At 34.2% G+C, this 25,000-nt stretch overlaps 1 protein-coding gene across 3 annotated transcripts in view; it reads left to right on the top strand.

Moving 5' to 3' along the window:
• Positions 1-25,000, top strand: part of LOC106867428 (MAM and LDL-receptor class A domain-containing protein 1) — a 378,762-nt gene that overhangs the window by 270,081 nt on the left and 83,681 nt on the right. For all 3 annotated transcript variants that reach the window (XM_089356706.1, XM_089356704.1, XM_014912304.3), the window contains 4 exons: positions 602-754; positions 1,244-1,346; positions 21,948-22,101; positions 23,098-23,239. In XM_089356706.1, the coding sequence (XP_089212832.1) occupies positions 602-754; positions 1,244-1,346; positions 21,948-22,101; positions 23,098-23,239 (552 nt within the window). The remainder of the gene's footprint in view (positions 1-601; positions 755-1,243; positions 1,347-21,947; positions 22,102-23,097; positions 23,240-25,000) is intronic.

Here is a 25,000-nt window from a genome sequence, read left to right as displayed (position 1 = left end):
ATTATCTATATCAGGGTTCTCATCACTATTCTCCCCAATTCCTTTTGATTTTAGTATTTTAAAATTATGAGCTGCAATTATTTGGGCTAAGTTCTTAGTGTTTGAGAAACCAAACCTAATGCTGTGTATTAATAATTTTACCATAATGTGAATTCTTTGGGAAATATCTACTTATCACCTCTCTAAACTGTGCAATCAAATTAGATTTAACATTTCTACCAAAAGGGATTATGAACCATAGATTATCATCTTTAGTGTTATCACGGTTATTAGTATAATTCTTAAAAAATTTTAATTACCTATGTTACGTTTATGAATATCTCTGGGGGTTTTTTATCTTTATTTCCTCTTAACTTATTCTTACACTTATTATTCTTATAATTCATAGCTGTCTTAATATTGTTACAATCAGGTTTGACATAGTAAGCCTTCTCCTTGTATCCGGCCCTATTTAATGCCGAATTATAGAATTGAGTTTCATTATCAAAAACCATATCATTTGCAGATAATTTATACTCCTTATACTCTGTGAATTATCGTAGTATCCATAAATGTGGTTAGTTAAATTGATTTACAATAATCCTATATTTTTTCCGTATAGTCCTATCGGTAGAATATTGTAATATCGATAAATCTGATCTCTGTGGCTGGAGACAAGACCGAACTGACCAATTAGACTGGACTTGGAGTCACTCGAGCACACCAACAATGAATACTGGACCAAATAATGACCACACTATGGACAATTCTAAAGGTAACGTTATCTCCTTGTTTCTCGCCCTCGCTCGCTCTCTCTCTCTCTACCTCTATCTATCTGTCTGTCTATCGATCCTCTCCTTCCCTCTCCCTCCCCCTTACCCTCATTGGCGGAATTTAAACTCACCCTGAGTTCAAATTCTGCTGTTTTGATCTTGCTTTGTTTTCATCCGCTATCTCTCCCTCTCCCTCAGTCAGTCCATCTCCTTCTCTTTATCTTTCTTCCCCCCCCCTCTCTCTCTCTCTCCCTTCCTCTCTCGTTTTCTCTTTCAGTAGCTTTACATTCATATATCCTCCTTTATAATTTCCAATTCCTCCGTGATCGACGTTGTCTTTCTCCCCTCCAGGAAATGACACCATTATATTTCTTCTAAAACTACGTACTATCAATTTTTATTGCTGTAATTTCATGGTTCATGTTCTTATCATTGTAGCTATGAATATAATCACTATCACCACTGCAACTACTACTACTATATTTACACAGGTTCCTACCTATATCTGGAGAGTTCTTCACCAGTTTCTCCAGGGCAGAAAGCCAGGCTTATTTCCACAATTTTCCGTCCTTATTCCTCAGACATGTGCTTAAGGTAACACTTAACTTTATTTCTCTACTTGCCACCTACTATCTAAACTGACACACACCGTGTTTATAATAATTAGTGGTCTGTTTATCGAATATATATATATATATATATATATATATATATATATATATATATATATATATATATATATATATATATATATTACATTAATAATACATGATAAAGGTGGCGAGCTGTCAGAATCGTTAGCACGCTGGGAAAAATGTTTAGCGGCATTTCGTCCGTCTTTATGTTCTGAGTTCAAATTCCGCCGAGGTCGACTCTGCTTTTCATCCTTTCGTGGTCGATAAAATAAGTACCAGTTGAGTACTGGGGTCGATGTAATCGACTATCCCCGTACCCAAATTTCAGCCTCTGTGTACATAATAGAAAGGATTAATATATATCATACATCTGTCAGTTACTTAAATATATCTTACCCATTAATTAAATTTATATATTTGTATCTGTCTGTATGGTATGTGTATTATAAAGTCTTACTGACAGTTAAAAAATGTAAACACATTCTTTCTATGCTACTGGAGTGCAGAGAATGAGGAAGGGGGTTTTCCGACGGACCGTTTCACGGGCTGTTGACTGCTCCACAGAGAATAAACTCCTACAAGCATACATACAAACACACAAACAAACATACATACATATATACATACATACATATTCTCATTTGTACCTATCATCATATGTGCATTATGTTATGTGCCAACAAATTTACATAAAAACCTCGAAATTTTCGGTTTCCCTAGAAAGAGCAAAAGTAACTGACGGGATTTTCCAAATCCAGTCTGCTAGTGGCACAGTGAAGATGTGTGATACATTCCAAAGATTTCCATCTGAGATTTTTATGGAAATAGATGCGCACACTTCAACCGACACTGACTCAACCACACATTTACAAACACAAGGAACTCTCTTAACTCAAGGCGTCTTGACGCTTTGTTAGCAACCAGCTTGAAATCTCTCAAGAAAAACTAAAAAAACATTATATATACATATATAGGCGCAGTAGTGGCTGTGTGGTAAGAAGCTGCTTAACAACCACATGGTTTCGGGTTCAGTTCCACTGCGTGACACCTTGGGTAACTGGCTTCTACTATAGCGTAGGGCCGATCAAGCCTTGTGAGTGGATTTGGTAGACGGAAACTGAAAAAAGCCCATCGTATATATATATATATATATATATATATATATATATATATATATATATATATATATATATATATATATGTGTGTGTGTGTGTGTGTATGTATACGTTTGTGTGTCTGTGTTTGTACCCCCAACATCGCCTGACAACTGATGCTGGTGTATTTACATCCCCGTAACCTAGCGGTTTGACAAAAGACCGATAGAATAAGTACTAGGCTTACAAAGAATAAGTCCTGGGGTCAATTTGTTCGACTAAAGGCGGTGCTCCAGAATGGCCGCAGTTAAATGACAAACATATAAAAGAATAATACATATATATATATAGGCGCAGAAGTGGCTGTGTGGTAAGAAGCTTGCTTCCCAACCACATGATTCCGGGTTCAGTTCCACTGCGAGGCACCATGTGCAAGTGTCTTCTACTTTAGCCAAAGCCGTCTAAAGCCTTTGTGAGTGAATCTGGCAGACGGAGACTGAAAGAAGCCCGTCGTATATATATATATATATATATATATATATATATATATAGGAAAATGAAAAAAAGCCAGAATGCTGAACTGGAAGCATAATTTAATAAAGATTTTTTCTAACCGGTTTTCATTGCGAAGAAGCAAATTATCAAGAAGAAGGAGAATGAAAATGTTTTTTTTTACAAAGAAGTACAAAATGAAGAAAATAATATATAAAACAATAATATATAAAAAAATAAATATACCCATACATTATATTGTCTATGAGCTTTTGTAGTTCAATAGTAGTTCATGTATAAATTGGTAGGAAAAATAAGGTTGCATGAGGGTTGAGAGTTTTGTTAGGTTTAAAAAAAGGGTTAAAAGTTTGTGTTAAGCAGGAAATGTGGTGTCAAAACAGGAAGTGTGTGTAAGGGGAGACAAGTGTTTTTAGTTGGAGTTATGAACTCTTTTTTTCCAAACAGGAAGTTTGTGTCTGTTCATAGAGGAATAAGATCACTGAGGGGTATGTGTGTTAAGAAATGGTTGGAATTTCTCTATGAAAAGATTCTCCTTGTTGATTCTTTCTTGTGTGGAGATTCTGTCTTTACATTGATAGAAAGGGAATATAATGAATTTAGGGTTTTTGTTTCTGGCGCAAGAGTCTATGTGGCCACTGAGTGGAATTTGGCGGTATTGAGGGAGGTTTATTTGTTCCTTATGGACAGCTACTCTTCTACGTCATGGGAGGCTCGTCTGTCCGATATAGAAGTTTTGGCAGCCTGCGCAAGTAAGGACATAAATGAGGTTACCCGAGGAACAAGAGAAATTGGTTTTAATTTTAAACTTTGTTCCTCGTTTGAAGGTAAATTCAGAGCCTTCAAGTAGGTAGGGGCAGGTGCCACAATTAGGGCGTGCACATTTTTTAACTGATGGGGGTGGAAGAGGTGTATGTAGTTTGGAATTGGTTAATAATATTTTCAAAGATTTGTGTTGCCTTTTGCATTTAAGGACTTTGTGTGTATTAATGATATTGTTCATTTTCGGGTCTGTGGTGAGTAAGGGGAGGTTTTATTTAATTGTGGTGAATGCTTCGATGTTATTGGGGTTATGGGTGGAGATGTATGGAAGTATTTTGGGGTTGGGTGTGTTATTATGTTGGTTGGTTTTTAGTGTGTTTTTGTCAAGTTCCTTGGCACGTTTTATTCCAAGATCTATGAGTGTGGAGGGATATTGGCGTTGTAACAGTGTTTTTTTGAGATCTTGTAAGCGTATTTCTCGAGTGGTTGGGTCAGAGACAATGGTGCAAATTCTTTTAGCTAAATTAAAGGGGATGTTTAATCTTGGTGTGTTTTGGGTGGCATGAACTGAAAAGGAGGTATTGTTGTGAGTCTGTAGGTTTGTGGTAGATGTCGGTTGTGATTTGGTTATTAGGTGTTTTTATAATTAAGAGATCAAGAAAAGGGAGATGATGTTTGTTGAATTCCATAGTGAATTGAATGTTGGGATGTATGTTATTAAGAATGGATTTGAATTCTAGAAGTTTTTCATAGGGTTCATTCCATATGATGAAACAATCATCCAAATATCAGTTATCCATTAAAAAGATGTGGAAAAGGTGTCCAAATTTATGGCGTGAGGTTTCATATAGTGTTAATTCAAAACAACCCATTATGAGGTTCGCAAGGACTGGTGCAGCTTTAGTACCCATCGCGATACCACATTTTTGGCGAAAGTATGTGTCTGCAAACAGGAAGTAATTGTTGGTCAGAATGAACTTAAGTGATTCTATGATGAAAGTTGTGTTGATGCGATTAGGAAATGTTTGTGGGTGTTTGTGCAGCCAGAATTTAATTGCCTCAATCGCATATTCATTAGGGATATTTGTATAAAGGTTGACCAGGTCAAAAGAAACCAAGAGTGACTCCTCGTTTGTTGTTTTCGGGAGGTGATTGAGCATGTCAAGATCATCTCTGATGAAACTTTTGATGTGGCTTAGGAAAGGTTTCAAAAGAATGTCCAAGAAATTGCTTAAGCGATGTGTTTCGCAGGAGGTGCCTGCTATAATGGGTCTTAGTTTTAAATCCTCCGGTGCCTTGATGTTGATGTAGATTTCAGAGGAGAGTTTGCAAGCTTCGGTGATGGATTTGTTCTTATGGATTTTAGGGAGGCCATAGAAGAGGCTGGGCTTGCATTTGAAATTAGTGATGTAATCTTCTTCTTTGTCCGTGAGTCCTTGACCTTGCTGGAGTATAAGGGTGGTGAGGTTTTTGAGAGTTTTTTGTTGTTTATAGTTGGTGATAGTTTCATAGAAAGAGTTATCGTTTAGTAAGGAGAGTGCTAGGTGTTTGTAAAAATCTGTGTTCATTAGGACTACAGTACTACCTTTGTCAGCTTCTTTGATAGTAAGGCTTTTGTCCTGTTGTAAGTCTCTTAGATTTTTCCATTCTATGCTATTAAAGTTTGATTTGACCTTGGTTTTAGGTTGGGTAAAAGGGAAACTCTGGATGTGGTTGCAAAAATCATCCAGTGCTTTATTCCTTCCTTTGGAAGGTATGAAGTTGCTTTTGTTTTTAATAATTGAGTCATCCTCATTGTTGAAGTCTATGAAAGCTTCTGTTAAACGAAGCTTTCTGCAAAATTCTGAAATGTCATCCTTGATCTCAGGGGGGTTGGGTGTTCTTGGGGTGGGTGTGAATTTTAAGCCTCTGGCTAGGATGTTAATTTGGGTTTGTGTTAGGGTTTTATTAGAGAGGTTTATTATTTTAGTCTTCTTTTTAGTTTTCTTTTGATGGGTCTGTATTAGCGGTAGTGCCTGTTTTTCTCCCCTCTGTCTAAAAAAATGGTTGTTGAAGTAGGGGGTGTAGTGATTGTTAGAGTTGTGGTAGAAGGGGTAGGGGTAGGGGTATTGTTGGGTGGATAGGCTGGAAGTGGATGGGTAGGTATAGTGATTGTATTGGTATGGGATGTGATGGTTTAAGGTTTTGTGAGAAATGCGGGGGGGTTTTGGGTGTTTGTAGGGTGGATTGTATGTAAGGTTGGAGTTGGGTAGGTAGTTATTGTGGTTCTGTTGGTGTGGGTTGCGTGGGTATGAAGATCTGGGTGTTTGTTGGGTGGACGGTATGGGGTACCTTGGGTGGGAGATTTATGCATAGGTGTGGGTAGGATTCCTTGTTTGTTATTGGTGTGAGAGTAAGGGGCATTGAGATGGGGATAATAGCAAGTGTAAGGGGGGTTCATGGTGCTTTTAGTCCATATGGAAGGAGAATAGTTGAGTTGGGTCTTGTTTGGATTATTTTGTGGGGGAAAAGGGTTTTTGTAGGGTTGGAAGAGGATGTGTTTGGTATGGAGGGAGGTAGGGGGGTATGTGTGTCTGTAGTGTGGTTTGGGGTGGTGTTTGTGGGGAGCAGTGGTAGTATGTATTGTTGGTCCTTTTGTGAAGGGGTTTTTTGATTTGAGGTTTAATATGAATTGTGTTTCATAGTTATGGAGGAATTTTTTGTTGTTTTCCCAGTGTTTAAGGGAAGTTAGTTCTTCCTTTTGGCATTCATCTTTCCACAGCTTAATAACATGTTCGAGGGATTGCTCGTTGGAGTGTGTGGTAAGTTCGAAGAGCATCTCATCATCAATTTTTGTGTATTTTTGTTCGTGATTTTGTGCTCTGAGTTTTAAAAGTTCCACTTCAGTTTTCATCTTTTCAGATGCCAGTTTTTCTCTTAGATAGCGCTGTTCTTCTGGTTCATCTGTGATGTGTTTACTTTGGAATTTACGGGGTAGTATGATGGGAGAAGAGTTTAACCATTTGTCATAAATTTCAGCTTTGTTGTGGTTTTTAAGCATGTTCCAGAAAAGGAGTTTTCTGTAGTGCAGTTTCTTGGTCCAGATAGATTTGATCTGGTTTTTGATGTGTAGTGCTGGAGTTAAAGTGTGTTCATTCTGTGAGTTGGATGATGTATGTGGTTCCTTCCATGATGAGTTGGTAATTAAAGTTTTTAGTGTAGTGCTAATTTCATTTAGGTTTTCATTAACCTTATCCGAAAGATGTTGATGTGGGTTGTTTACTGGGATATCTTGGGTTTGAAGGAGAAGTTCATCAATTTTGCTGGAAAGTGTGAGTAGGTGTGTGTTAAGTGTTTTGAGTTCTTTTAGGATGGTCTCATTGGTGACTTTCTCTGGAAGATTGGGGTCATTTTTAGGTCGCATTCTGTATCACACGTGTGGTAGAAGGTACAAGTCAGTAAATAGTGGGGTTGTGTTAACCGCACGTGGAGAAATAATAGGAAAATGAAAAAAAGCCAGAATGCTGAACTGGAAGCATAATTTAATAAAGATTTTTTCTAACCGGTTTTCATTGCGAAGAAGCAAATTATCAAGAAGGAGAATGAAAATGTTTTTTTACAAAGAAGTACAAAATGAAGAAAATAATATATAAAACAATAATATATAAAAAAATAAATATATGCTCAATCACCTCCCGAAAACAACAAACGAGGAGTCACTCTTGGTTTCTTTTGACGTGGTCAACCTTTATACAAATATCCCTCATGATTATGTGATTGAGGCAATTAAATTCTGGCTGCACAAACACCCAGAAACATTTCCTAATCGCATCAACACAACTTTCATCATAGAATCACTTAAGTTCATTCTGACCAACAATTACTTCCTGTTTGCAGACACATACTTTCGCCAAAAATGTGGTATCGCGATGGGTACTAAAGCTGCACCAGTCCTTGCGAACCTCATAATGGGTTTTTTTGAATTAACACTATATGAGACCTCACGTCATAAATTTGGACACCTTTTCCACATCTTTTTAATGGATAACTGGAAAAGATATTTGGATGATTGTTTCATCATATGGAATGAACCCTATGAAAAACTTCTAGAATTCAAATCCATTCTTAATAACATACATCCCAACATTCAATTCACTATGGAATTCAGCAAACATCGTCTCCCTTTTCTTGATCTCTTAATTATAAAAACACCTAATAACCAAATCACAACCGACATCTACCACAAACCTACAGACTCACAACAATACCTCCTTTTTAGCTCATGCCACCCAAAACACACCAAGATTAAACATCCCCTTTAATTTAGCTAAAAGAATTTGCGCCATTGTCTCTGACCCAACCACTCGAGAAATACGCTTACAAGATCTCAAAAAACACTGTTACAACGCCAATATCCCTCCACACTCATAGATCTTGGAATAAAACGTGCCAAGGAACTTGACAAAAACACACTAAAAACCAACCAACATAATAACACATCCAACCCCAAAATACTTCCATACATCTCCACTCATAACCCCAATAACATCGAAGCATTCACCACAATTCAACAAAACCTCCCCTTACTCACCACAGACCCGAAAATGAACAATATCGTTAATACACACAAAGTCCTTAAATGCAAAAGGCAACACAAATCTTTGAAAATATTATTAACCAATTCCAAACTACATACACCTCTTCCACCCCCATCAGTTAAAAAATGTGCACGCCCTAATTGTGGTACCTGCCCCTACCTACTTGAAGGCTCTGAATTTACCTTCAAACGAGGAACAAAGTTTAAAATTAAAACCAATTTCTCTTGTTCCTCGGGTAACCTCATTTATGTCCTTACTTGCGCAGGCTGCCAAAACTTCTATATCGGACAGACGAGCCTCCCATGACGTAGAAGAGTAGCTGTCCATAAGGAACAAATAAACCTCCCTCAATACCGCCAAATTTCACTCAGTGGCCACATAGACTCTTGCGCCAGAAACAAAAACCCTAAATTCATTATATTCCCTTTCTATCAATGTAAAGACAGAATCTCCACACAAGAAAGAATCAACAAGGAGAATCTTTTCATAGAGAAATTCCAACCATTTCTTAACACACATACCCCTCAGTGACCTTATTCATAAGAGTTCATAACTCCAACTAAAAACACTTGTCTGTTTTGACACCACATTTCCTGCTTAACACAAACTTTTAACCCTTTTTTTAAACCTAACAAAACTCTCAACCCTCATGCATCCTTATTTTTCCTACCAATTTATACATGAACTACTATTGAACTACAAAAGCTCAAAGACAATATAATGTATGGGTATATTTATGTTTTTATATATTATTGTTTTATATATTATTTTCTTCATTTTGTACTTCTTTGTAAAAAAACATTTTCATTCTCCTTCTTGATAATTTGCCTCTTCGCAATGAAAACCGGTTAGAAAAAATCTTTATTAAATTATGCTTCCAGTTCAGCATTCTGGCTTTTTTTCATTTTCCTATTATTTCTCCACGTGCGGTTAACACAACCCCACTATTTACTGACTTATATATATATAAAGATACAGATAAGGAAATAATTTTATTCTCAAACGCAGTGTGGTGCTAATAATATAGCATGAACAGGATAAACTATCCATATTTTGCAATAAAATCTGTCGGCGGCCAGCCATGAGATTCAAATTCACATCCCTGTGATTACGCGTCAAGTGCTTTACCATTAAGCTACACTGACCCAACGACAAATTCTGCAAATTTAGGATATATAAATTTAGTTTTTAAGACGCTATCGTACGTTAAATTCAGCTTACGTTGAACGTTTGAAAGTGAACAAAGTTTGCTTTTAGAAACCTTGAGATGTATTGAACGCAGGGTGATGCTAATAATATCGCATGAACATATATATGCATATATAATATGCATATATATGCATATATATATAAATATATATGCATATATTTGTATGTGTGTGTGTCTGTGTTTGTACCCCTGAAAGAAGTAAAAGAAAGAATTAAAGAATATACAGGCAGGCTGACAGGCATACACACATACATACCTGTGTGTATGTACATGTATACACACACACACACACACACACACACACACACACACACATATATATATATATATATATATATATATATATATATATATATATATACATATATATATATATACTTATATATATATACTTATATATATATATATATATATATATATATATACTTATATCTATACATACGTACTTTTATATGTATGTATGTATGTATGCTTGTATGTATATTACTTGTGTTTTTGTCTTAATTTATTGATATATTTCAATTGAATTTCCAGCCAGCCGATGTGCATTCAGTTTTTCAATCTGTATTATTTAATCCATTTGTCCGTCTGTTAATCTGCTCACCTGTCTTTACATCAGTGTGTGCGTGTGCGCACGTGCACACGTGTGTGTGTATGTGTGTGTGTGTGTGCGTGTGCGTGTGTGTGTGTGTGTGGAGAAACAGAAATTGAGAGAGGGAGATGCAGAGATATGTAAATGAATACTGGGAAAGACAGACCAACAGACTGACTGATTGATTGATTGACTGATTGATTGATTGGTTGGTGAATTGATTGATCGATTGACCGATTGATTGACTGATTGATTGATTGACTGATCAATTGACTAATTTGTACATTCTCAAATTCATCTAATATTTGTCCTGCTCTGAATTACATCGAATATTTCTTATCCTTGTCGCCGCCCTAAACAATGAATCAGTGATTGTCTCGTTTGAAACCTGTAACAAATGAAACTATTATTTATAAACTGAGATATGAAATGAAATATTCATTAACAGATATGTGGTGCATGTTTTAAACATTTTATTCACACCACTAGAACCAATAGTCGATAATAAACTATCAATAAAAAGATGTGAAAATTAGCCGGAGAATTTTTACCACAAAATGACGTCTACTTCATTTCAGTTTATATTGTTTTCTAGAAGTCAATTTATTTAAAATCATATTAGAAAGAAACTTTCTTGAAGCATTGTCTCCCTTAGGGATTAACCTTAGTGTCACTCATCGTTTTTGGACATTCACCAACAACATCTAAATGACTGTGTGATAAATAGACATATCTCATGATACTATAGTGCATACATCACATACATGCATACAAGCATTACTGGTAATGAATGGAAAAAAGTACTCAATACAAGGTATACAGTAGAAATATTTTCGTTCTCTAAAAATGTTCCAGCTACTTTGTTTCGGATGACCGAAATAAATCTTAAACACATACGCACGCACACACACCACTCACTCATAATACATACATACATACATACATATAAAAATTTCCCGGATTCAAGCTAATCAGGCACTTAAATAGTAAAGCACCAAGGGCAGGTCGGTGATATCGCTATCGTGTACAAAAAATATTTGAAGTCAAATACGTACTTACTAAAAATAAACACAGATTTCTATTCCGGTTGTGCGTACAATCACAAATGGCCGACTGAATTTACAACGAGTCATCAAGGTTGCACATGGGTACAAACACAGCACTCATTGCACTGCACTCAACAGACTCCAGATCCAAGCGAGCTGCAGGTTCTGAGCTAGGTGAATGATAAAAACGAATAACATCAGATGGATTGCGGTTCACTACAGCTGTTTCAGACATTTTCTTTCTTATTGATGGATAGAAGCATTACATCATGCAATAACAATAATAAGGATAGTAAATGTAACGGTAATTATAACAATAATAATAATAATAGCAATGATAATAACGATAATAGTGGTAATAACTGCACAGGTAGCAACAATAAGGACAGGGCCAGTTGTAGCAGTAGAGGGGATAGGGAATGTGTTATAAATAAATTATGTTTAGAAAGGAACATAGTATATGAATGTGCAGTAGTAAACCGGATCGAAATTTACAAAAATAAAGAAAATGTGACATCACTTAGCAAGCTAATATGGCAACTTAGGGAAATATATGAGCTAAAATGGTCAATCCTGAGTCGAACTAAACCATACGAATTAGGAAGAAGTAGATGTGAACTTTGCCTAAAGGATTAATTCCAAATCCTTATATTACTGAGTAATCTTATTAACCGTAGGCAGGAATTAGCGATACGATGTCAGCATTTTTATCATAACTCTTCAGCAGGTTCCCTAGATAACTTTAATACTATAGTGAGAGGCATAGATCGGTATGGGTATGATGCCTAAGGGATAAATGTGAATTACCTAATATTTTATATGTATATGATTTTTTTTTTAGTTTCATTTCGTTAAGCTTTAAAATTTTACAACGTGAAAAAGCTTATTTATTTTATTTTATTTAGGTTCAGAGCAACTGTCTTCGAAGACTCATATTGTCGTTGATTGCTCGAAATGGGGAGTAGATAGACAGCCGACAACTGATGAAGGGTCATTCTTTGTATTACTTGTTCCTTTTTTCCTCTCGTTATTTGCGTATTTAACTCATTTGTTTTCGTATTTCATGTTGTTTACTGTTGGTGACGTCCTGCACCCATATATATATATATATATATATATATATATATATATATATATATATATATATATATATATATAAAATAAGAATAATAAAATGACAACAAAAGAATGAGACCTCGATATTAGATAAAGGAATTTATATATGTATAGTTTAGGACAATCAGTAAGTTGTTATAATAAGACTCAGAGTTTCAAATGCTGGAGCTAAGAGCTATGATGCATTCTCATCGGCTATTATGACAATAGACGCTATAAACAACCGTTGAATAAAAGGGAAGTTACTCTAATAGGTAGGAAAAAATATAAAAGATAAAAAAGACATGCAACCATATTCTCACAGTACATAGAAACCTCCTGCAGTCATAACGTCTACAGTTTCGTCAAAGAGATATGTGGGTCTCGCAGAGGGAAATTTTAAAGTAAGGCTCAATAATAACTCCTTAAGCTTCAGACACCGGGATAAACGAAAAACGACCAAATTATCCAGTCATATATGGTTCTTAAAAGAACAAGGTGTCAGCTATAAAATTTACTGGAAGAACTTGGCCAGGTATTAACCTTACACCAACGGTAGTGGTAAGTGCGGTCTTTGTGATATGGGAAAATGGCTCATCTGGAAAAGTTTCCTGGACCCCGCGAGGTATCTAAATTCAAGAACTGAACTTTTTGGGATCATGTCCACATATGACAAAATACATATTACGGTTTGGGCCTCCAAGATCACGGATAGAATCTGCTTCTTTACTATGTTCCTGTACAAGCTTTCCATGTGTCTTAACATTTTTAATTGTTTTAAATATATTTGTTCATTTTTTTCCTTTTTAAATGCGTGATTGTATATGTGTGTGAGTATATGTATATGTATATATATATTAAATGTGTATGTCTGTGCGTGTGAATATATGTGTACGCATGTATTTATGTATATATGTGAAGGACTGTATCTGGTGCATAAGTGCGACTTTCATGTACACGTCTGCTTCTTTTATACGTGTATGAATATGCAAATGCTTGTATATCTGCGGTTGTAGGTGTGATATATATATATATATATATATATATATATATATCATAAATATAAGGGATTAGCAATTGAGTTGCTTCTCCAATTGCTAATCCCTTATATTTATGATGATAAATGGTCTTACCGATAAAGGTTTATTTCATACTGAACTACTTGGCAAAATTGTTAATTGTTAATTCTATTATTAATTGACGATTCCCTGCCCTCATTTCTTGTATATATATATATATATATATATATATATATATATATATATATATATATATATATATATATATATATATATATATATATATATATGTATGTATATATATATATATATCTGTGTACATATGTACATATATGTATATTCATATATGCCGTGAGTGTGAACGTATACCTGTATGAGTATGTATATATGTTTATGTATATGCATGCGTATATTTATATGCATAAATGTCAAATATATATGTAAGTATCCACCAATGTGTATATGAGGATGAAGTTGCGTGCATTTATACGTATCTATCTATCTATCTATCTATCTATCTATCTATCTATCTATCTATCTATCTATCTATCTCTCTCTCTCTCTCTCTCTATATATATATATATATATATATATATATATATATATATTTTACATATATATATCTTATATATATATATATATATATATATATATATATATATATATATATATATATATGCGTGTGTGTGTGTGGATATGTACGTATGCAGATGTTATGAACGCAGGAGGTTTCTATGTATTTTGAGAATATGGTTGCATGCATTTATTTATCTTTTATATTTTTCCTACCTATTAGAGAAACTTCCCTTTTATTCAGCAGTTTCTTATAGCGTCTATTTTCATAATAGCCGATGAGAATGCATCGTAGCTCTTAGTCCGGCATTTGAAACTCTGAGTCCTATTATATGACAGCTTAGTGATTGTCCTAAACTATGCAGACACTAACACACACACACACATACACACACACACACACACACACACACACACACACAAACACACATATATATATATATGTGTGTGTGTGTGTGTGTGTGTGTGTGTGTGTTCATAGAAAAACATGTAATCGTTACCAATATAGCAAGAGATTTCACCGCAAAAGGTCTAAATTAGACTCCTTAAGGATCGTTCTCCTTGGTTATATATCCAAAGTTTTGAATTGAAAAGAGAGTTTTGATGCTAATATCCATTATTATTAAATGACTCGTTAAATTACGATTCATTTAACGACAAATTTGAATATGGGCGGAACCTAGAGAAGATGTCTTGGTATTTACCCCTTGTTCTTGATTTTTGTTTGATCCTTTGTTTGTTCTTAAATATATTTCCCTGAAGACGTGTAAGGCAAATTATATGTTTGACTTAAGTTTGACAGTCAAATATAGCCTTATACAGAAATGATGACATAGGAATAAATTTCAATAATAATGGATATTAGCGTCAAAACTCTCTTTTAAATTTAAAACTTTATATATATATATATATATATATATATATATATATATATATATATATATATATATATATATATATATATATATATATGTATGTAAATATATAAAAATAAAAAGATAAAGAGAGCAATGGTAAGGTTGGAGAAGTATTTTATGGATAGAGTCTTACAGCTGTTTCTGGGAAGATCCAGTACTTCCCTTCATCGGAGACAGAAAAAATAAAGTAATCTATTATTATATCCATAGGCGGATATTTTTAGTATGAAGTGGTAAAGAGTGCGATGCGCTGAAAAAAGAGAGAACAGTACTTGAAGTGTAGTTTCATTCCAGTAGTAAATATCCGTGTAGAAATCCGTGTAAAGTAATCCTTATGGGGATAATCCGGAAATAGATGTTGGAACGAAGGCTGATATAGCATAGATAGCAGAGGTGAATATATGCTATACTGCGATGGATTTTAGCTTGTTTACTTGAAGGATGGCCATAAGGATCCCCATAAGGATTACTTTACACGGATTTCTACACGGATATTTACTACTGGAATGAAACTACACTTCAAGTACTGTTCTCTCTTTTTTCAGCGCATCGCACTCTTTACCACTTCATACTAAAAATATCCGCCTATGGATATAATAATAGATAACTTTATTTTTTCTGTCTCCGATGAAGGGAAGTACTGGATCTTCCCAGAAACAGCTGTAAGACTCTATCCATAAAATACTTCTCCAACCTTACCATTGCTCTCTTTATCTTTTTTTTTATATATTTACATATACACACACGCTAATATACGACTTATAATCCCCAATCCTGTTCATACAACGATTGGGGCAAACTAATCGATATACAGCACTTACTCGGTATTACCTGTATCCTCTTGGGTTTGGTTAAATCCAATACCCTTCTCAACCTTATATATATATATATATATATATATATATATATATATATATATATATATATATATATATATATATATATATATATATACATATATATACTTAAATATATACATATAGATATGTATATATATATAAACATGTATATGTATATATGAGTATATATATGTGTATATATATATATATATATATATATATATATATATATATATATATATATATATATATATATATATTATATATATATATATATATATATATATATATATATATATATATATATATATATATATATATATATAGATAGATAGATAGATAGATAGATAGATAGATAGATAGATAGATAGATAGATAGATAGATAGATATAGATATGTATAGGCACAGGAGTGGGTGTGTAGTAAGAAACTTGCTTACGGGTTCAGTCCCACTGTATAGTACCTTGCGCAAGTGTCTTCTACAATAACCTCGGCCCGACCTAAGACTTGTGAGTGGATTTGTTAGACGGAAACTGAAAGAAGCCCCTCGTATATACATGTATATATGTATGTATATATATGTATATATGTATATGTGTGTATATATAATACATGTATATATATAGATATATATATACATGTACATATATAGGTATATCTATATGTCTATATTTCTATGTATATATGTATATATATAAATATATATATATATATGTATAAATATACAAACACACACACACACATATATATATATACATACATATGTATATAAATATATACATATGTATATATATATGTATGTGTGTGTGTGTGTGTGTGTGTGTGTGTGTGTGTGTGTGTGTGTGTGTGAGTGTGTGTGTGTGTTTATGTATGTATGTATGTATATATAATAACTGTATATAATATATATCATGATATATATATTCTCCGATTTTAAAGTGACAATTTTTAAATAGAAACGAATGACCGAAAAATGATGAGCCGACAATCGATGCTTTCATAGGAGCCATGAAAGCATCGATTTGTTAGCTCGATTCAGCCTGAGGTTAGCTCATCATTTTTCGGTCATTTAACTCTTTTACTCTTTTACTTGTTTCAGTCATTTGACTGCGGCTATGCTGGAGCAACGCCTTTAGTCGAAAAAATCGACCCCAAGACTTATTCTTTATAAGCCTAGTACTTATTCTATCGGTATCTTTTTGCCGAACCGCTAAGTCACGGTGACATAAACGCACCAGCATCGGTTGTCAAGCGATGTTGGGTGGACAAACACAGACACAAATATATACACACACACAAATATATACACACACACAAATATATACACACACACAAATATATATATATATATATATATATATATATATATATATATATATATATATATATATATATATATACAACGGGCTTCTTTCGGTTTCCTTATTTCTTTATTATCCACAAGGGACTAAACATAGAGGGGACAAACAAAGATAGACAAAGGGATTAAGTCGATTACATCGACACCATTGCGAAACTGGTACCTAATTTATCGATCCCGAAAGGATGAAAGGCAAAGTAGACGTTGCGGAATTTGAAGTCAGACCGTAACGGTAGATGAAATACCGCTAAACATTTCGCCCGGCGCACTTACGTTTCTGCCAGCTCGCCGCCGTCTACCAAATCCACTCACAAGGCCTTGGTCGGCGCGAGGCTATAATAGAAGACACTTGCCTAAGGTGCCACGCAGAGGGACCTACCACACAGCCACTCCTGCGTAATATTAAGTATCATTATGATATATATTATATACAGTTATTATACAGTTATTATACTATGAGCCTTCCATAGTAGGTTTCTCTCCGTAACTCGCAAAGCCTTTCGGGTTTGTTTATAAAAACGTTATTTATGTGGTATATATATATATATATATATATATATATATATATATATATATATATATATATATATATATATACTATAGCATCAGGCCGACCAAAGCTTTGCGAGTGGATTTCGTACACGGACTGGGATGGAACTGTCGCATATATGTGTATATTTGTGTGTGTATATCGTGTGTGTGTGTGTGTGTGTTTGTGCGTGTGTGTATGTGTGGTACGTATGCATTTCTACAGTTTTCAACCGATTTTCACCAAACTTTACATACACATCACTTAAGTGCCCAGGATGGTCAAGCACTATTACTTTTTGCCCAGAGATCTCGCGTAATGTGTGAGACCGACCAGGAAACATGGTAGTTCACATGGGTTTTTCTCTAAAAGCTGCAGTTTTCAACCGATTCTCTCCCCTTGGTATCTGCAGTTTTCAAGCGATTATCTCCCTTTTCTCTCTCTATCTTTTCTCTTTCTTTTTCTCACTTTCACCCTTCCTCTCTTTAAGTCGGTGTCTGTTTCTTTCACACACACACAGACACACACACACACACACACACACACACTCTCTCTCTCTCTCTCTCTCTCTCACACACTCTCTCTCTCTCTCTCACTCTCTCTCTCTCCCTCACTCTCTTTCTCACTCTCTCACTCTCTCACTCTGAAAATTGAATTCAGTGTATTTCTATTTTGTGTGTAAAAATATCTTTGTCTTCATGCTATTTGTACGTTCTCCCTACAGCATTACTTTGCTTATTTTAATTACACTATTTATATTTCTCCCTCTATCGAATACCGTTGTGATATAACCGATAAATCTTCATTGCTAACCAATGAGAATTCAACCATGCCACTGAGCGTTCATGCAATTAGAAAAGGATATCCTACAGTGGCTCAAGTTTTTAACTCAAGTTATTTTCTCTTACAGCTTTATACGCTGAAATGGAGTTTGTAACTTCGTCTACAAATTGACAATATAATATTGTCATTTTCATTCTTTCACTTTTAATTCTAATGCGATAAGAATATGATATTGTTTCACTTTATTCTTTGTGTGTGTTTGCGCGTTCGATACGTACGAGATAGTAAAGGACGTTTTATACCACGACGACGACGACGTCACATATATGAATGTGTATGTGTCTCTGAATGTACATGTGTGGGTGTATGCGTGTGTGTGTCTCTGACTTTGTGTGTGTTACCGCATTAGGTACGTTATTAAACACCCACACACACATCTACACATACATATACACATGTGACAACAGACATGCGTGAATATATGCCTGTATGTGTATCTATTACTATATGTATGTGACTGCATGTGAGAGTGTATGTGTGCTTATCGTCAAATTTTGTATATTAATATGTATGTGTCTGTCAGTGTGTGTGTGTTTGCGCGCCCGTTACGTACGTCGTTAAGCATATACATACATCTACACAGACCTACACATATGTGACGGGAACGGCTGGAGGTGAAACTGTTGACAAAAACAGTTACGTGGAATGTCCAAGTTATATAAAAATACACATCTACCGTTCAATTAACAGTTCATAATTATCGCAGCAGTTGCAAGGTTGCAAGGTATATGCAATTTGCTTATATTTGGTTAATTTACACTGCATACAAGAATATAGACATACCTCATGCATACAACTGCTTACAAAAATAGAGATTGATGTATATCTTTTCTATGTTCCTAATTTTGTGCTTAAGATATTGAAAAAATATGCCACCAAGGAATAAAACGTAATCTCTACAGAAACACTTATAAAGCAAGAAGTACAGAAAACCGAAGGCGAGTGTCTCAAGACATAAGAGACATGAGCCTTTCTCAAATGTATATATATATATATATATATATATATATATATATATATATATATATATATATATGTATGTATGTATGTATGTATGTATGTATATATATATAACAATACAAAGTTCATACAAAGCTTTATACTTTAAATATATTTTATCATCAAAGAATGTATATATACATTTTAATTCTCGAACTGTTTTTTAACATTTTTTATTATTCTCAAAGACTTTTGATAATCTTTTTCTAAAAAAGTGAAACTGGTTAAGTAAATAAATATTTTTAAAAAATAAGTGCATTTTCAAACCTTCTTTCATATATATATATATATATCTATATATATATATATATATATATATATATATATATATATATATATATATATATATGTATGTATGTATGTATGTATGTATGTATGTATATATATATATATATATATATATATATATATATATATATATATATATGTACACATAAATATATATATATAAGAAAAGAAAGACCTATTATAGCAGGCCCTTCCTGTAAAACACTTAAGCAATTTTCTGAACATCGTACTGAAACGCTTTCTAAAATATATTAAAAGCGTCATTAGAGACGATTTAGATATACTGAACCACCTCCCAAGAACAATCAATGAAGAAACAATTATGGTACCCTCTGATGTGGTGAAATTGTTCGCCATTATCCCCCTAAACTATGGAATAAAAATAATGAAAATCTGGTTGGAAAACTATTCAGAAGAATTACCAGAACTTATCAACAAGCAATTTATAATTGAAGTATTAAGATTTATTCTCCAAAATAATTACTTCATGTTTGATATTAATTACTACAGAGAAAAATCTGGTATTGCGATGGGAGCAAAAGCAGCCGCAGTTCTTGCAAACCTAGTTATGAACTACTTCGAATTGACTATGTATCAAGAATCTCAACAAAAATATAGAAACTTCTTTTACCAATATATAATAGGGAATTGGAAAAGATATCTAGATTATTGCTTTGTTCTTAGAAATGAAAGAATAGAAAAATTACACGAATTCAAAACACTGATGAATGATATAAACACTAACATACAATTTACAATGGAATCCATCAAAGAGAAACTGCCATTTCTTGATATCTTAATGAAAAATGTTAGTAACCAAACTGAAACTGACAAGTATTATAAACTCACAGATTCAAAGCAATACCTACTCTTTAACTCACACCATCTTTAACACATTAACATAAATAATCCTTTCACTTTGACAAAAAGGATTTGCATAGTTGTATCTGATAAAAATGCTGGTGACTTACGACTTCATGAACTTAAAAGCATACTCGTCGATAAACATTATCCACCGCTACTAATAAATGTTGGGATAAAATGTGCCAAGAAATTGATATCAAGGCACTAAGAATGACATCAGATTTTAATATATTGCCCTATATTTCTACTCACAACCCTAGAAACAATGGGGCATGCAGCATTGTTCCTCAAAATTTATCAATGCTCAATAAGGATCCTAAGATGAATCAAATTCTCTCCACGCATAAAATCTTCAACGTTAAAACAAAACAACCACAATCACTAAAAAGAATACTGATAGATGCGCAAAATTACACTAAAAAACAAGAGAACTAAAAGTCAAAAAATGTAGGCGATCAGACTGTAGAACATGTCCTAACTTGCTGGAAGATTCGGAATTCCATTTTAAACAAGGACAAAACTACAAAAGAAGAATGATTTTACTTGTGCATTCGAAAAATTAATCTACGCTATAACTTTTCCTACATTATTATTTTGTGGACACAACTATACAGGAGAAACAGGAATGTCACTGAGGTGGAGAGCAACACTACATAGGGAACAAATATGCTGGTGTGTGTGTGCATACGTGCGTGTCTAAGGGTGTGTAAATGTGTGTGTATATGACTATATATATAGTCAAATCAAATAAACGAACATTAAAAATAATAGCAAACAAGAGGACGTGCATATGGAATGTATTTGTTTTTGATGTTTTGAGCATAGCTTTTCGTCGGAAAGGAAAAAAGGAAAAGGGAAAAGTCTAAAGAAGGAAAATAATCAACCTCCTCTGCTTCTTAGAATTGTATCTTTATATACAATTCCGCATGTAATTTATTTACCCCCAAAATTAGCAATTATCTTCCCTGCTTTTAATAATCACTGATTGTCCCCACTCAAATTTATTTATTTACTTCCCATCAACATCAAATGAGTACAACTAATATGGTAGCATGCAATCGTTAATACTATCACTAATTGTTCAGTCGACTGTGTAAATATTTTACTTCATAAATATATTTTTCTAACATAATCATTTCAGTGCATTTTTCTTCTATTTTACTAGAGAGAGAGAGAGAGAGAGAGAGAGAGAGAGAGAGAGAGAGAGAGAGAGAGAGAGAGAGAGAGAGAGAAAGACGAGTACGCTTCCCGTTTCCGTCTTCTTGGTTTCTCTTGCATAGTCTGGGGTTATGATAGCCGACATACAGAGGCCTCGAACCGAGAGTTATATGGTTGTGAAGTGAACTTGACCACGCAGCCACGTCTGTACTCAACATGTAGAAACTGTGTTTTCCAATATGAACTAATTATAGAAAGTATCTTGCGCTATTTCTTCCCCACAGGTTTTGGTACCACATGTTTGGAAGCAGCATGGGAGAGCTACGTGTTTACCTGAGAATACGCAGTAGAGATTCTAACATCTTCTCCATTCGTGGAGACCAGGGTAAAGAGTGGCATGTCGCTGATGTGGTTATTAAATCGACTGTTAACTTCCAGGTAAGAAAAATGGTTTTCTTTACCAGGGCTGTTGTTGTTTAATCTTAGGTCAGCCCTGGTTGATTAGAGTCGTAATTAAAAATATTACAACTGTAAACATTACAGCTTTTGTCCCCACACTTTTCTTAAGAGAGATATGATTTGAGAGCGATTTGGAGAGCTCCAGTTAAAGAGACATAACAAAAGGTATTTCAAACAAAGCCATCATGACTGAAACACATCTGTCTTTTTCAAACATAGTGTATCTAGGACTACACTACATATTGTGTTCACCTTCCTTCTAAGAGGGTAATGTGGGATTTGAAAGTAATTTGGCTGCTATTTCTAGGGCAACTAATTAGAGGTTCCTTTGTTTTGTCATCCAGTTCTACATTGCTGCGTAGCCCCAAGACAACACCTGGTCAACATCTATTCGATATGATAGGCAGAAAACTTTGCTCTGCATTGCCCCAGTCCACCTAAATGTTTAAAATGGAATAAATAACTACCAGATCAATAAGAAGCTATTTTTAATATCGATACCTACCAGATCAAAAGGTACGAGATCAGCTGGTGACCGCTCAGTAAGTACCATATCAATTTAGGGATATTACCTACGATAGACTAATGTACTATCTCCGGAAATAATTATCCGTTATTCACATTAAACTCTAAAATCAGAGCTGACCTTCATTGGCTCTCAACGGATCATTTATGGGAAAGAAGAAATGTAATATTATCTCCCTTCCGCGTACATTCTTTTGTCACTTATTTGAAAACACAGAGGAAATGTCATAATTAAATATAAGAAAGATTTTTACCTGATGAATCTGAAATGATAAGCCAATCTAAAAGAAGCTGGTACTGAAAAAAGTTTCTCTAGGGATAAAATCAAAAAATCTCGTCTTATCAGGCCCCGAAATCCAGTAAAATAAGGTCATTATATTTTGAAATATTTATCTGGCATGTTTTAGCAACTATAGACTTTCTGCTACATTATATTTTCTTTGTCTCTAGATTGTCATCGAGGCAATAAGTGGGCCAAGTTTCCGAAGTGACATAGCGATTGATGACATTCTGATAACCACCTGTACAGAAATGCAAGAATACAAGAGACTACTGAAGAACACAATCCAAAAATCGATCTCACAGCTTACTGGTATAGGTTTTGATTGATTTTTACTTTGTTTTAATTCGATTCCCCTTTGAAATATAGAGACATTGTTTTCTGTTGACATGTTATGAATTTGTAACATATTTACAAATAAACTAAATGCAGCGCGCTCACGCGTGCATGGGTGTGAGTATGCGCGCGCAATTTCCATTAGAAAATGGAAATTGTATGGCAGCCTGTTGAATGAATTGTAACTGAAAAAGGCTAGCCCTGTTGCATACAGAGTATAATGGAAATTCTGTCTGAGAATTACACTAAAGGTCTGTGGAATATATAGCCAGTTACACTTTAATTCAATATGTTAGCAAAGTTTAGGTGATGAAACAACTGGAGAATTCATAGTCGTTACTGACGGAGGATCCATTTACCACATATATTATTCTATTATATATATTAGATACATTATATATTATATGTGTGTGCACACGTATGTATATGAGTGTATGCATTTATACGCACATGAATATAAATATAAATATTTATTTGTGTGTGTGCGTGTGCGTATGTGTGTGTGCGTGTGTGCGTACGTGTGTGTATGTGTAGATAAAAATATGAAATCTTGATCAAAAATGTTCTACAAAAATACAACTGGGCTCATGATACTTTCTTCGATCCATGTTGTTTTCATATTTTCATATGAATTCTCTTCAGTTTGTTTGAAAACTACCTTAGTTTGTCTCATCTTCCAAGAGAAATGTTGACATTTATAGCAAGATGCGGCAATGTCACTGATTTAGAATTACTACAAGAATTCATATTCTTTTTCCAGTTAGACTTATGCCTCATCATTCGAGTGTTTACATTTGCTGTTGGTTACTGTATGTTGTCTGTGTGTCTGTTTATGCGATGTGATATGAAATTGCTTCGTTAATAGTCGTCTATTTTTATGGGAAATTCTGTATAGTGTAGTTGTGTTGCTTACTTATATTTTCCTATCTAGCTATGCTCTATGTTGTATAATACCTTGCATTGTTATTGCTCTTTGTCCTAAATACACGGTCAGGAGAGTAAAAATAACATATATATGCTCTACAGAAATTTCCACAAATAGAAACGATTAATGATGGAAGTAACACTCATAACGCAACTCAATGCTAAAATAAATACACAAATAATCAGTTACAAGAAATAATAACTGTGCGATAAGTATAACTTTAACGTTAAAGAATTCAGACTTTGTTGGTCACGTTTATAGCAATCCCACCGGCCATGCAGCAACACTCTCCACTTCTTCCAGAAGATGAAATTGTGAAGGGTTAAAGCGTTGATGGTATATATACACATATAGATATAGCTTTAAGTTCTCAAACGAAAGAAAAGAGCACTCAGTACAGGTTGTAATGTATTGATACTCTGAGTTTCGCGAACATAAGGAGCACTCACAATCAGACAGTATTTAAGAAATAGTGGAACCTGTATTTGCAAATCAGCCTCAAAATTTTTTCTTATAGGTGAAGGTAGGGGCTCAACAGTGGTGAAAGACATAGCCTGTCAGATATATTTCGGGATGTACTGTTATGATGTAAGAGAAATAACATAGTCCATGCCTGGAGTCCAAGGATAACTACTCTGTGATGCTTGTTAGATTGATGGCAGTGAATATAATTAATATGCCTTGCATTTTCAAGAGAGCAGAAGCTGTCTAAGAGAAATTTCCTCCGATGACGGCAATCAGGCAATGCTCTGACCACCAAGTTAATTAACAACCCTTTCTACTATAGATAGAAGGCCTGAAATTTTGGAAAA

This window comes from Octopus bimaculoides, chromosome 8 (genome assembly GCF_046866305.1).
Source record: "Octopus bimaculoides isolate indiv1 chromosome 8, ASM4686630v1, whole genome shotgun sequence".
NCBI classification, from domain to species: Eukaryota; Metazoa; Mollusca; class Cephalopoda; order Octopoda; family Octopodidae; genus Octopus; species Octopus bimaculoides.
The sequence above is the reverse complement of the archived record's forward strand: the minus strand, read 5'-3'. Positions and strand labels throughout refer to the sequence as shown.